The following is a 14,037-nucleotide window of genomic DNA, read 5'->3' as shown; positions in this document are numbered from 1 at the left end:
ATTTCAAAAGCGTTGTCTATTCAAATACTTTTGCTTACCTTTGACAAAAAAGCAGATCTACAGTAACTAAATAAACACTTTCATCTAACTTAGTTTGATTTTCCTTTTGTTTTTTTGTTCCCAGAAGAAAGGTTTAGCCATCAAGAGAAAATGTACACTGGTTTTTTATAATCCATATTCCTTATATAGGAATGAGATAATTTGGAATATTAAAGGTTAATTATTAATTATCTGTGAATGCATAATTCAGCTTTCAGTTCGCCTAAGTTTGGAAAACCACTCTTACTGGTTAATACCATCTGTATGATTTCATCAGTAATGGCTTACTGTCCCCTTAACTCAATTTGCCTACAGAACAAGCCATTGAAACCTAACTGGTTAGCCACCATGGCCCATCTAGGAAAGGAAGAATTATGCCAGAATCTGAAATAGGAGTGAATTATTCTCATTATATGATAGATCATAAGGCAATTAGAGTAGAAATAAGAAATGAGAGAGTTTGGCTATTCTTCCAGAGTAACACCTCTATGATTTGGCCTTATGTTTGTTGATGAATTTTGAGACCATCAGACTCACCAATATTCAAATGCAAGTGAAAAATTAAAAAACTAAGTCCGTAGCAGTTCTAGAAAAATCTTGGTTTATTTGCCATCTCGCTTTGTCTCTTTATATTAACTTTCGTGTTGAATATGAACAGATGAGAATTAACCAAATTTCTAAAATCTTATCTTTTAGCTACATAAATGTAATGAAAATCAAAAGGGACTTTATGTCTCTTAACTGAAGCAAAATCTGGAGACCTGCTATTTTTGTATATCTAGCAGGAAATATCGGAGACTGAGATGAGGTGTAATAATATCACTTGGTATTTGAATCATACACTGAAGAGTTGAGTGTGTGTGTGTGTGTGTGTGCGTGTGTGTGTGTTGTGCATTTATGTATTTTTCAGGCAAAGAGGAACAGTATTTTCAAATAATTAGCAGACAGAGGTACTCTAAGAACAATTAAGGGGGTATTAATTATAATGACAGAGGTTATCACGTAGTGTAAGTTATAGAGGAGAATTAATTTCAAAACCCCTACAGGATGTAAATTATATGATTGGAAATGTTTATGGCAAATTAGGTACTTGATTAATTATCGATGCTCTGGGGCATTCCTATCTCTTACACAACTTCACCACATAGACAATCAAGGTTAATGCTTTGCCGCTATTGTCTCCTAATTGAATTAGTAGTGAGAGAGGAGAAATCGGACAGTGCTTCAAGGATATGGATTAATCCCTTTTACTACCTTGCCAAGTCATTTCAGGCAGGTCTGGTGTACACATGCACTTTCAAATGTGTGTGCTGCTGAAAATCCACATGCTGCATTGATGCAAAAGAGGTTGTACCACCTTGAGCATGGAGAACGCATATGGTGGTCCATCCTGACCAAACATAGAGTCTCTTCATAAAATATCAGACCCTTTCCAAAGCCTAAAAAGCAGGTTAGACAGCTCTAATTCCTGAGTATTTCTGATAGCAGATGATTTTAACTCAGCTAATTTCCCCCAAGCATCAGTCCCCCTGAAATGTCCTTCTGCAGGATTCCCTAGAACTATTTTCCAAAAACCCACATGAACTGCTGTGATTAACTGAGCCACTGGACACTATTCAAGCAATTGCTCAGGACTTACTCGGGCATCCTTCCCACATGCACTCTTGCCATTCTGTGCTTCTGCCTTATATGACATCAATTATTAGGTTTTTAATAACATATCAGAATGAGACATAAAAATACAAAATGCCCCACACATGCCTTCAGATTTTTAAGGGTCTCTTTCCATGATGGTGGGAGAGGAAATCTAAAGAATGATCTCCCACAGTCCCTGGCGTAAGGAAAGTGAGTTATTATTGCTTTGGATAGCTTTTGAAGTTGACGCGAGTGTGATTATGTTGCTTTTGAACCACTTGAGTGGAAAATAACGTGATGATCTAGAGGGTAAATACCAGGACTCGAAAAGACGAATGGGAGTGAGGGGTTTCAGTGTTGACAACAGGGTGCAGTGGAAGGGAAGTGTGAGTCTTCCTGACTGGACAAAGAGAACCAGGTTTGTGCCCCCCCTAAAGGAGATATGCAGATATGTTATCTAAGTGCTTGCCATTGGTGTGTGTGTGTGTGTGTGTGTGTACTTTATATCTGAGCCCCACAAAGAGGCCACTGCTCCTATTTAAACTCTCTCTCCTAGACAAAAACCCACACTCACTCAAGTGCACATATTAGTTACACAAGCTGGAGAATGTGGAGGAAGTACTGTCTTCCGTCCCCTCTACGAGGGGTTGCATTACTTCCGGTGTGTCAGGCCTGGCCACTCTTGAGCCTAACCGCCCTAATGTCTCCTTTCCTCCCTTCTTCACGCCCCGCCGCCCATCCCCAGTTGCCATGTACCGAGAACCATCTTTGCACGACGTGGGAGAAACGGTCCCGAAGGCCGGGGTGACGCCAAGTAAAAGCACAAGTGCGTCGGCAATAATGAATGGAGGCAAACCAGTCAACAAAAGTAAGACAACATAGCCAGATCCTCACAGGTGTTGTGACTTACTCGTCCTGAGCACAGTTGAGTGATTTATCCTTGCCAGACATTCCTGCTCCCGCGGCTGAGGAGCGGCCGGAAGTAAGCCAATGCTTGCTCTTTGCTGTCTCGAACTTCTTGATTGCAAGTGGATAAATCTTCAACCTGTTGCACCCCCAGAACAAGAAGACACCTGGACAACCAGCTCAACTCAGACCATGGAATGCCCTACCAGATATGGAATGCCTTTTTAATATCTTTTCTGTGACTGTGACACTTCATGTGAATGACATACTTCACAAGTACACTCGATACCTTGCCTGCTGACAGCTACCCATAATCCTTTTTGAGTCCTGTTTCAGCGAAATCCATGTGTTTAAGTTCAATTTTGTAGCACACAAATACTATTGAGTAATTTCTAGTTAGACGCTGTAAACCTGTGCTATTATGGATTTCTCTTCCCCCCGTTTTTACAGGGCTGCCCGCTCCACTGTCCGTGACCTTTTGCGGGGATTGTATTCCTCTAAATCTTAAATGTTGCAGTTGGCTTAGTTCGGAGAGCGATCAGGGAATCAGGAAGCCTTCTCAACCTATTAGTACAAATTGCATCTATAAAGATTAAGAGTGTTGTCTCCGGCTCCCACTCTCAATTAAACACACATATATGCTCTGTCCAGTAGCAGATACTGTGCTCCTCTGGTCGGCGTGGCCGGGGTGAGAAATGGGTCAAACACAGTCCAGGGGAAGCTCTCTAAAGATATGTGTTTGACACCCCCCTATAGTTCCTTTGTGTGTGTGTGTGTTTTATACATATCACAAGCTTACTGGTTAATGGTAACATTTGCCTTGCCCAGCGAGCAAGACCCACTGGTTTTTGAGAAAGTGGGTCCAAAGAACTCTGTAGGCCTTGTAGGCCTGATTAAGGTTCATTTTTTCATCTACTAATCCTCATTATTTGGGAAAAAAAAAAGAAAAAAAAGAAAATTCAATAATTACAACCTACAAGAATTGCGCTACCTAAATCCATTTCAGATATAATCCTACCTGTTTTTAATGAACCGAACTGAATGCCATCCCCAGTTTTGGCTGCGTTCCACTCATACTCAGCAGAGCATGGGCAAGGCGGCTGTTGTGTTCTTTTTCTGCAGCAGCAATGCAAACGTTAGTTATAAATTAGACTTTAATATTTTTGGTGTTTAATGACAAGTTTTTAAAACTGGACATATTATTAGGAAAAAATATTTTTTTTAGCTCAGCATGCTGAGTCAGGTACTGTGTATTTCGCCACTCCAAACCTGTAACTCAGCTTCTTGGGGCCCCAGTTGCCCAGTGGCTGGGGTAGAGGTGCCTTGCCATGATCTCAGAATGCAGTCTGTTGAACTATTCTGGATAAAATTCAAGGCAAACCAACACGTTCACACATCAGGTTTTCGGTCCATTCAGTTGATTTGCATTTGTTTTATCTTGCTTTCTTAATTTCCTTTTGCATAATTCTGAGCTTAGGGAAGACAACTGCTAAGAAAGGCCATGAATATAGTTGACGGCACAAGGAAGAAACCAAGCAAAACGTTCGGTATTGGATATAAAGAGTTTCAAAATGTTTGATACGAAACTGTTTGGAAATATATTTGTTAGCTCTGTGTATACTTAATAAAATTCAATGTTTTCTCCTCCGAAGAGTTAACTGAGACCAAACTGAACCTCATTTATAGAAAACTCTATGTGGGATTATGTACTGGCCTCTTGTTATTATTTCCACGTGGAAGGCTGACCCAGTCGCCATTTCCCCCCATCTGCACTGTATTTTCTTGGAAATTATTTTGTCACTGCTTTCCTAAGTCTCCATGACAGCCCTTGCCCGGCATTTAAAAATTTTGGCCTGCTTAGCTGATTAAAGATTTAGTATAAATTTAACTGTTTATGCTTACTTCATTTTCATATTGGATTTCATTTTAATAAATAAAAAGTTAGCATAACGTTTGGGTAGATTTATTGTCAATAATGCTAAAGTACGAACATAACAAAATCATTCCTTTGACCATTCTTGATTTCCTGTTACACCATCTTAAGGCCTATCATTTTCAACAGGATGAGTTAAAATATGTTAGATGAGTTTCATGAACCAACTATTTAGGGAAGACATATATTCTATAATATGTGGCAAACTATGAATTATTTAACTTGACATTCCAATTAGATGGGCTTATACACACCGCTCGCCCCAACTCTCTCTCTCTCTCACACACACACACACACACACACACACACCAAACAACCCCACCTATTTGTTTTTGGTAATCAGCCCTACTTGCTGGTTTTTTCCCACTGCAAGCCTGTTAATTGGTTAAAATTAAGACAAGATTTATTTTTGTAAATGACTGAGACTTATGTAAATGTGCATCTCTGTTTTGTTTTTTATATGAGTTGTCTCTAAGGGCATTTATCCCTATGAATGGATGTCAAATACTTTCTTCTAATATATGTTTAGACATATTGCAGACGGGTCCTTGTTATTTGTAAATTAGACCGTTTCCTCTGTGTCTGGTCTCACCTGTTGCATGGGACAAGGACAGCACTGGTGAACTGCATGTAGTAGGACCTACGTATCAAGAACTGTGGTATGTATTATTCAATTTACATACAAAGAGTTTGTCTGCATTGTACAGTTTCTGTGTTTAATACCATTTGTTGTATTCACACATACAACATACTGAATAAAATATTGATATGAAGGCATATTACAAAACATCAAACAACTTTATGTAACAAAATGGCATCGCTTCACCCACAAATATAGAGAAATATCATGTAAATAAGTTGGTACACTCAATTTCCCCCTTTACCATGCCAAAGAAAATTTTAGCTCTTTGATGATACCTCTCTTGCTATTTTTCTGGGATAAGACTCCACCAGTTTTCCCCTCAAAAATTAAGTTTGCTGTTATTAAGTAAGTACAGTCTGTCATTATCAATGTTCTGTATAGTAAATCCGATGGAATTCATTTGTATCTACAGACTGTGTGTTTTGTACCTCCATGTACATATGTCAATTGCATCGAGTCTCTCTAATGTCACATTCCTTTTGCATGCATATCTGGTAGGGGAGGGTTATTTCTACTGATCTGTTATGGTAGCTGATGGCTTCACCCATCCCTCAGCAATGCTCGGGAATGTTCATTGTTTTGATATTCCAGGCGACACCGGTTTTATTTTAAGTTTGCTTTCTACAATGTTTTGCTACAACTTTACTTGGAAAAACTGCAGAAGCGATGCAGGTGGTGCACCCTATGTAAAGAGTAAAATGGGACCGAGCAACATGTCCTTACAAATCCTGCAGACGTTAGAGATCCTTGCTCTAAATGTGTGCTCGCCCGGAGGGTTTTGGGGTAGGAGGTGGCGTTAGGAGCTCCACATGGGGCCTGCAAGACTCCTGCTGCAGTCCTTCTCATTACCTCCTGGGGAATCCTTCTCGTTATTTACCTCCTGGAGAGTGAGCAGAGGGAGTAGTTTTAGCACACCTGCCCAGTTGCTCAATTAATGCCTAAAGCATTAAAACAGTCAGATGTTTTCGAGATGACCAATGTTAGATTTGGTTTTCTTTTACAGACCAAACCCAAACAAACAACGAAAACTTCTTGTTCCTTAAGTTAGAACGTGCGTATCACTTCACTTAAGGTTTTAGTCCTAATATTACAGAGAGAACTAATGCTTCAGGGAGAGATTGACTAAGAGTTCCGTTTTAGAAAGAAAGAAAATAATTGAAAACTATTTCCAATTTTATTTCAGAACAAGACTATTTCCAGGGAAAGCAATTGGCTAAATGCCGATATACCAACATCCGGATGAGAACTGTATCGCTTTGGAGAAAAATACAATTCCCAGCTTAAGTTTCTTAGCTTACAAGGGGGTTACACAGGGCCCGTGGACCCTTGGATACTGAGTAGGGCTTCAAAGTTTTGACAGGGAGTCTGCAAACAAAGGCTGAGTTGTGATTTGTTTTGATTTGTTCTCAGTTTTCTGTATCATTCGGTCTAATGCCGATGTTTGCTGGCAGAGATTGTGTTTGTATTTGACGTGGTGGAGGCCGTTCCTTTCAAGGTGCTGCAGGCATTTGGATTAGCTGAAGGGTGCAGGGAGAAAATGGGGTAAAATGTCCTCTTGGGTCTTAGGACCCAATTCGAATTATATTGAAAAGTCCTTGGGGAAGAATTCCTCGGTGATGGTTTGCCAACAAGCATGGTGCGTGCCAACAGCAGCAGCAAACGTGTCCTGTCACATCCCTTCCCAACTGACGTTAATCTCCCTGTCACAGGAACTCGAACAAGCCGAAGAGATTCGCACATTTCCCCTTTCACCCGTTACAAGTTGGTTCCTGCCCTGCCTTTGTTTGAAAGAGGGAGTTTTTGTCTTAGTAACGGGATTGAAAGTCAAAATACAAAATCACATTGAAGAAGGGTAGGATTTACGTCTTTACATGTAACTATATTTTATTTTTTCCAATTTAAACATGTAAATTAAATAACTTCTTAATATATCTATTGATGTTTGCATTGCTAGAGTCAAAATCACATACACACATATGAAATATAGCAGACAGAAAGAAGTAAAAAGAAAATATTTCTGTTTTAAAAGAAAAATATTCCTTAGAGATTAGGTACCATGTGACTTAGGCTATCACTCAGTTTTGGTTCAATAATTTGTAGCTAAATGAACCCGGAATATAGCTGACTGTATTTTCAGCCTTGTCAAAAAATTTGGACAAATCACATTTCAATCTTCATAGTATAATAATTTCTCCATATTGAAACCTTTTCTCAAAAAAAAAAAAAAAAACATACATGCTGAGGACATTTTCCTTACATGAAAACATAAAAATTGAAGCCCTTTCATTTTAGTTGTTAATACAAAGGGATAACAAACAGAGGGAGTTAGGAGAAAACTAAGACGCACCCAGGAATACAGGATAAGACAAAGGGAATGAATTAAGGGCATCTCCAGTAGAACATGGCTGGCAAACTACTTACTGCTCAGCTGGGAGCCACATCCAGCATGCGGTCTGTTTTTGTATGGCCCAGGAGCTCAGAATGAGTGTTCCGTTTTTCCTTTTATAGTTCTAAAGTGTTAAAAACAAACAAACAGAGAAGAACACGCAACAGAGAGGTCAGTGGCCCACAGAATCTAAAGTATTCACTAACTGGTCCTTTATGGAAAGCAGAGTTCTGCAGTGTGCGTGATGTAGTGAATTCTGATGATTGCACATCGTCCGGTCATCAAAACTGCTACTGAATAATTACAATATGTTTGTTTGAGGCTAAAAATGATTAGAGAGAGAGGAGGAAAGAATATCATCTATATGATTTCTGAACTGCTTATATTTCCCTCGTTTTACAAAACTGATATATCAACGGACATACTCAATAATAGAGATACAACTAATATGGTTGCACTTCCATCATCTCAGGATAGAGATAACAATTTTATAAATCTATTAAAGTATGAGAACACTATTAGTACTATCAAAGTCAGCATCAGACAAATTTTCTCTTAAATAACTTTCAATATTAAATTTTTAAGTAACTCGGCAAATGCATATTTTCCTTATTTTTTGGTGATTTGACTTAATAAAGTCCAAGCCATGACTCTAGGATATTTACATCATCAAGTAAAATTTCCAAGTAAAAATTTTCATCTTAAACAATGCGGAAATGATTTTGTTACATTACTCTAGGATTTTACAAAATATAATTCACATTTAGAAAAAAAGTGGGTTTTTTTAGCTCCAAATAATTAAAGGTTGCCTAAACTAATGTGTGTAAGTAGATTTAACTGTAAATATGTAAGGGAAGTCCTAATTATTGTACATTTTCATAATTCAATGTGAATTTCATACAGAGCAAAATTTCACCATTAAGAAAATAAACATTTTGTTCCTATCGCTGAGTGAATATTTGTAATTTCTACTTAAGACATTTCTAGATTTTTTTTTTTTATCCTCTGAGCTTTGAGACTGGTGCCATTTGATCACAGTATCTCTTCTTGACTTCTTTGCATGATGCTTTTTCAGTAAATAATGTATGCTTAGAAATAAGTATATTTTAAGGGAAATGAATGCATATTTCAGGCCCATCCTATGTCCAATTAGATATTCTTTCTAAAAGGCAAGTTACCATGACGCAATTTAAAATAGTGAGAAATCAAATTCCTTTTACACCTAACCCCTCCCTGCCCAGTTTACAAAATGATCTAGTAACAGAAGGTGCCCCTGAATACCAATTCATTTTGTTGTTGTTGTTGTTAATCATCAGTAGGTAAATATATATTGACACAGATTGTAAGCAACTTAACGTCACTATTTATTAAAAATGTTAAATTGTACACTTTTCATACTTCCTTCATAAGGGAATCTTCTTTTGTGAATTTAAAGTGAGACCAGACGCATGACTTACTGGCTAAACCTGACCAGTCTTCTTCTTTAAAAAGCACTGGTGATCCAGCCTTTAGCACCCCCGACACTAGCCCTTGTGCCCGTTTGTCTTTACTGATTCCAAATGGAAATGCTGAGTGATAAGGAATCTGAAAAAATATGATGGATGGATTTATGTGAGGATATATCTTTTCCTTAGATTCAAATGTGGTTTTTTTTGTGACCACTTTTTTTGTGGCCTTTCTAACCACCATGTAATTCAGTGTTTCTCAACTCTGGCACTATTGACATTTGGAGTCAGAGAACTTTTTGTCATGGGGCTGTCCTGTGCCCCGTGGGATGTTCGTAGAAGCATCTGTGTCCTCCATGCACTAGAGGCCGGTAGCATGCCCTGCCAGCCCACCCAGTGTGACAATCGAAATTATCTGCAGACGTCACCAAATGTTTTCTGGGGTGGCAAAGTCACCCTTGTTGAGAACCACAGGTGTAAATTCTGGAGGAAAAATTCTTTCTGGCCTTACTTACATCAGATTTTTGCCTAACTTGTTTTTTAATGGGTGCCCAGCCTTCACTCAGGCATTCAGAAATAGAAAAACATGCAATAGTCTATTTGACCTGTCCTAGTGGTGATTATACATGGTTTCCTTTGCGTTTATGTGTCCTAATGGCCTACAAACATAAGAATGCAGTCCTGTCCCACGGGGTCATTAAGGATAGTCTGTGCCGAGCCAGATCTCACACGCATTTCCATTCCATCCGCGCCAGCATTCACAACTTCCACAGCTACATATTCCATTCCCTGCAATAAAATACAGGGGGGGGGGGGGTCATCATCATGACCAAAAGGCACCAAGTTCGAGTATGTTACTATAAACCATGCACCAAGTTCAAGTATGTTACTATAAACCATAACCGTTCCTAACCAAAACCATTTCATTCATCCTCTGCAGATTTTACTGCACGGCCATGTTGCTATTAACTTATTAAACAGCTATGGGACCTCTGATCCTTCAAACGATTAACAGCACCTACTTGGTAGCACCAACTATGCAGTATCCATTCAGCAGTGACCATCTTGTATCACTCCAGCTGAACTTTCTCTACGTCCCCACTTCGCCTTTAACTTATCTAGCACACGTGTCTAACCATCTATCAGGACTTGGTAATTGGGACAGCAGTATCTACCACACACACAGCCACGGGCAGCACCGTGGGGTGGGGGGCCGTTTGTCTTTCTCACAAACCGGGAGTGTGGAGCAAACCAAGCAGGTCACACTGCACCTGTGCAAATGAGGCCGTCGTGCTTGTCACAGTCCCTGTCGTCACAGTCACAGAGCTCTCCAGAAATGTACCACTCTTCAGCAGAGCAGATGCACTTCCCACAGTGGCAAGAACCTGAAATCACAAAGGGCATCATCACTAAGGGTTTCTGACTAGAATAGAACATCGGCAACACACGGACAACGGGCTTCTAATAACCCACCTTCCAAAGGTAAAAGTTTATCGAAGAGCCTGTTGCTCAGAGGGGAGCTTTACTTACTGTCATTCATAAAGGTCATCTGGGAAAGGCTTCATTATGGATCTAGACAGTTGCAATTAGCCTTGAGCAAATGTTCCATGGCCCGGGCTGGTTGAAATGTCAATAAGAGCAGAATGTGCTGATTCTTAGAGATGGCCTTCCGAAAAGGTGTTCAAAAATAGATGATTTTTTCCCTCTTTTATTCTTTTTTCCCCCCTTAATTGAATCATGTTTTAAAAGTGTCTGCTCTTCAAAGGAACTGAATGGTAAGGTCCATTAAATAAGGATGCATTTTATAATTAAAAGTACCACTAAATTATTGTGCCGCTCCTTTTGGATTTTTGCCTGCATGCTTTTCTTAGGGTGGCTCGTAAAAGTGCTGCATAGGGTGGCTCATAAAAGTGCTCAAAACGTACACACGCTCACTTGTGTTCATGTGACTTATCGGATCTCACCCTCGGGGCCTCCTGCCATGGTCGAGGAGACATATGATCCTCCCAAAATGTTCATCTCCTCCGAGGCTCTGGGTCTAACCAACTTTCTCATTACTTCACCCATTTCCCCTTTGTCCTTCCTCCCTAATGAAAAACATCCTCTTCTGTTATTAAAACTATTTTGACCTACTGGAAAACAATTTTATGAACGGTTATTTAAAAGAAAAGAATATACATGAATTAAATGATGTCACAAAGAGAAGAAAGCTCTCTTCGTCTACACGTCTTTACACAACAGGCTAAAAAACCCTCACACGGCAAAATTACTTACATAGCAGCAGTAGAGAACTTTAAAATTAAAACAGAAGCACATATAAAAAGGACCTCCCCTTTTCTTCTGTTTCCTTGGATTGGTTTTTCTTTCCCAGTGTGATTTCCTTTTACTAAATGAAGGGTATCACTAAATTTTTCAGATCAAAAATCACTTTAGGAAAATGTGAAGGAGAAGAAGTATTTTGACATATTTAACAAAATTCCATATTGCTCAGTTCAAAACGTACTGGGACCAATCACGAATTAGTGCCTCCGTGAAACATTAGTGATTGCAAAATGAGTTAGCAAGCTGGAGGGTAAAGTGGTTACAGAAAAGAATTTGCATTTGTCACAGATATCATCAAAGGATTTGTATAAACGTGTCCCAGGCCTTAGGCACTTTGTGATATTTCACGTGGAAACTGGCATATGCATTTAGCTACAAGAATCCCCAATGGCCAAATTAAATGTGTGACATTCCTTGTCACACTTCTCAAGGTAAGGGAGTAGTCAGAATTAGTGATACGCTGACAACTGTGTTTACACTGATTAACTTCTTGCCTAACCACAGCATGATTTCATTTAGTCTAGACTGTTTTCCTGAGGGTCTGGGTTGATCTACACAGTCTTCAGTACAATTCAGACAACTGTCACTTCTGATGAGTGACTGGCAGGCTGCTGCCAGTCACTGAGCCTGCTGGTCCGTCTGTGAGGGAGGGTGGCTCCTTCCTGGTCATGTCAAGGTACAGTGTTTCCTTACTTTAGAAATTTATTTATCTTCATTTTAAAGACTTTTTTTCAATTTTCTTAGGCACAGAAATGTTCAACATTCAACTGCTCATTTAGCACATGGTTAGCGATCTATCTGCAACAAAGAAAACTTGGGGCATGCCATTGACTTTTCATTGAAATTTCTTCAGAAGGCACCATATTTAGTGCCTTACTTCCATGAGTAGAGGAAGCTCAATTATTTGAAGAATTTGACTGTTTTTAGTTGTTTCTAAAATAGTACCTCCTTTGCATTGCAAAATTATTTCTACAAAGCAGCAGAAGCAAATGACTTTGTATATCCGTGATATTCATGTGTCACACCTAGTATATCTTTTTTTTTTTTTTTTGGTCACAATTCATGAGATCTCACATTTCATTTTCAAACTTTTCCCTTGATTCTGGAACTCTTCTAATTACTGCTATAGCTGCTGAAATACTTAGCTTCCAGCCATATCAAAGTATTTTCCTAACTGGAAAGCTCAGCTAAAGTCAATATAGTAGACATTGATAGATTGTTTGACAAGTAAATTTCAGTCCCCAACGTCTACTAGTTACTGAAATACTTAGAATGAAAAATGGGCATTGATTTCTGTGTGTTCTCTGAAAACTAGCTTTTCTCAGTCAGCATCATCCCCAGCTGTGCTGTTCCTTCCCGTTTGTCAATTCTCAGTGCAACTTAGAGGCTGGAAATTCTTCTATGGCTGGTGAGACTAGGCATAACCTAGCATGTAATAATAAATACACAGTGGGATAGTTATCAGGACCTCTTATAGCCTTTGCTGTGGAGTGCTCTGGCTGGTTTCACCAATAGCTAGAGGTCAAATTGCCTGTCTTTGCAAAGGGAAAAACTTAGGGAGAAGATTCTGTCAGACAGACATAGGCCACCTGACTGTCAAGAGGTGATCAAGTGTTGAGCTCAGCTGGCCAGCACCCACTCACACCCATGAGACCAGTCCAGCCACAGGGTGCAGCCGGCCCATTTTGGTAGGACTCTCAGGTAGTTACCTCAGGACCACAACATCACTAACCCACTTATTTTCCTTCTCTGTGTAAGGCCCCCAAGAAGATTCCAATCTCCCTTCTGTGCTTCTTACTGGCTTCCATTCCTGGGTAACCAGCCACATTTTCTCATTTGTCTTCATAACATCCTTAGGACTTAAGAAGGAGAAGGAAATCAAATTCTTCTGCCTTCTTCAAAGATGAGAAAATGGAAGTACAGGAAGGAGAAGAGGATTTCTCATGACCACATGGCCCAGAAACAATAGTTATCCCAAGATTTCAATCTGATTCGGTCTTTTTTTGTACCCATCTACCTATCTATCCGTAATGCCTCTCACAGGAAAAACTTTCATGTCATTTCATGAAAATAAGTTGTGTGTTCTCGGCTCTGACGAGACAGCCACATTGGGTGAGGCAACCAGCCCAAGGTGGGTTTTGAAGTGCCACTGGTACCCTTTCCCTTTCCTGGTGGTGGAGGATGAGCAGGGGTGGGGTAGATGGTGGGACAGGTGGGTGGGCGTGAGCACCGTGGACTTCCAGGGCTGATGTGGGACTCAGTATGTACCCCTGGAGAGCTCGAGGAGACAGTCAATGATCTGCAATTACACTCATTGTCACACAACAGCATCTTTAAGGGTACTACAGGCGACAGCCTGTATCTAGCTTGAAGTTATGAACATAAAAAGGTTACTGTGTACTCTTGGATCCAAATAAATAAATCCCCAAAGAGCCTATGAATTATGTCACATATTCTGCAAAGGTGGCTAAACTCAGGGGAGACCTGGCTCTAAGCTCATCCCTCGGTCATTCACAGAAACAACTTGAGTCTAAGGGCAAGGCACCTTTGTTAGCTGCCCCATTAATAAAGTTGGATTTTCTTTTCCGTTCATCAAGCCTGACAAAATGCTGCAACCAGACATCCCCGCAGGCAGTTTTCACTATTGTACTAACTACTCCATCTGTTATGAAGGTCACAACAATGTATCTTGTTTTAAATTTTTCTATGGAGTGATTTATTGTCTTGG

At 39.7% G+C, this 14,037-nt stretch overlaps 2 protein-coding genes across 12 annotated transcripts in view; one reads left to right on the top strand and one right to left on the bottom strand.

Moving 5' to 3' along the window:
* FGF14 (fibroblast growth factor 14) overlaps positions 1-6,531 on the top strand; it is a 631,433-nt gene extending 624,902 nt beyond the window's left edge. For 7 of the 11 annotated variants that reach the window (XM_042930040.1, XM_042930037.1, XM_042930038.1 and 4 more), the window contains 2 exons: positions 2,420-2,542; positions 6,340-6,531. In XM_042930040.1, coding sequence (XP_042785974.1) covers positions 2,420-2,542; positions 6,340-6,440 — 224 coding nt within the window. In that variant the 3' untranslated portion in view covers positions 6,441-6,531. Of the gene's footprint in view, positions 1-2,419; positions 2,882-5,042; positions 5,173-6,339 lie in introns of those variants that run through there. The other 4 variants (XM_042930035.1, XM_042930032.1, XM_042930033.1 and 1 more) reach the window with 2 other exon arrangements.
* Positions 5,458-14,037, bottom strand: part of ITGBL1 (integrin subunit beta like 1) — a 215,140-nt gene continuing 206,560 nt past the window's right edge. Inside the window, exons 10-11 of the mRNA XM_042930028.1 lie at positions 10,259-10,372; positions 5,458-9,776 (exon numbers count right to left, since the gene is read on the bottom strand). Coding sequence (XP_042785962.1) covers positions 9,685-9,776; positions 10,259-10,372 — 206 coding nt within the window. The 3' untranslated portion in view covers positions 5,458-9,684. The remainder of the gene's footprint in view (positions 9,777-10,258; positions 10,373-14,037) is intronic.

This window comes from Panthera leo, chromosome A1 (assembly GCF_018350215.1).
Source record: "Panthera leo isolate Ple1 chromosome A1, P.leo_Ple1_pat1.1, whole genome shotgun sequence".
NCBI lineage: Eukaryota > Metazoa > Chordata > Mammalia > Carnivora > Felidae > Panthera > Panthera leo.
Note: the sequence above shows the minus strand (reverse complement) of the source record. Positions and strands in the feature narration are given on the sequence as shown.